The sequence below is a fragment of the Egretta garzetta genome, unplaced genomic scaffold (assembly GCF_000687185.1).
Source record: "Egretta garzetta isolate BGI_Z169 unplaced genomic scaffold, ASM68718v1 scaffold311, whole genome shotgun sequence".
Classification (NCBI taxonomy): domain Eukaryota; kingdom Metazoa; phylum Chordata; class Aves; order Pelecaniformes; family Ardeidae; genus Egretta; species Egretta garzetta.
The window spans coordinates 624,117-624,575 of record NW_009258678.1 but is presented as its reverse complement, the minus strand read 5'-3'; the positions used below and the strand labels follow the sequence as shown (position 1 = coordinate 624,575).

At 62.7% G+C, this 459-nt stretch overlaps 1 protein-coding gene across 1 annotated transcript in view; it reads right to left on the bottom strand.

The window, feature by feature from the left end:
* The window catches only part of LOC104135286 (homeobox protein SIX6), a gene marked incomplete at its 5' end in the record, with an annotated part of 5,351 nt that extends 4,895 nt beyond the window's left edge, over positions 1 to 456 (bottom strand). Inside the window, one exon of the mRNA XM_009648916.1 lies at positions 5 to 456. Coding sequence (XP_009647211.1) covers positions 5 to 456 — 452 coding nt within the window. The remainder of the gene's footprint in view (positions 1 to 4) is intronic.
* Positions 457 to 459: the final 3 nt, after the last annotated feature.

Here is a 459-nt window from a genome sequence, read left to right as displayed (position 1 = left end):
TTACCTGTTCTTAGCGGCTGCTGCCCTGTCCCTTTGCCTGCGGTTTTTGAACCAGTTGCCCACTTGCGTGGGGGTAAGTCCCGTGGCCTGAGCCAGTTCCCGCTTTTTGCTGGGGTTGGGGTAAGGGTCCTGCAGGTACCACTCCCGCAGCAAATGCCTCGTCCGCTCCTTGAAGCAATGTGTCTTCTGCTCGCCGTCCCAGATGGTGCGGGGCAGCGGGAACTTCTTCCTCACCCGGTACTTGTCCACCGGTCCCAGGGGTCGGCCCCGCAGCTTCTCCGCCTCCTGGTAGTGCGCTTCCAGCCAGAGGGCTTGCAGTTTGGCGTGGGACTCCTTGGTGAACTTGTGGTTCTCCAGGATGTGGTAGAGCTCCCGGTAGTTCCCCGTGTGGAAGGCCACGATGGCCCGGGCTCTCAGCACCGACTCGTTCTTGTTCAGGGCCTCGCAGGCCGCGGGGGG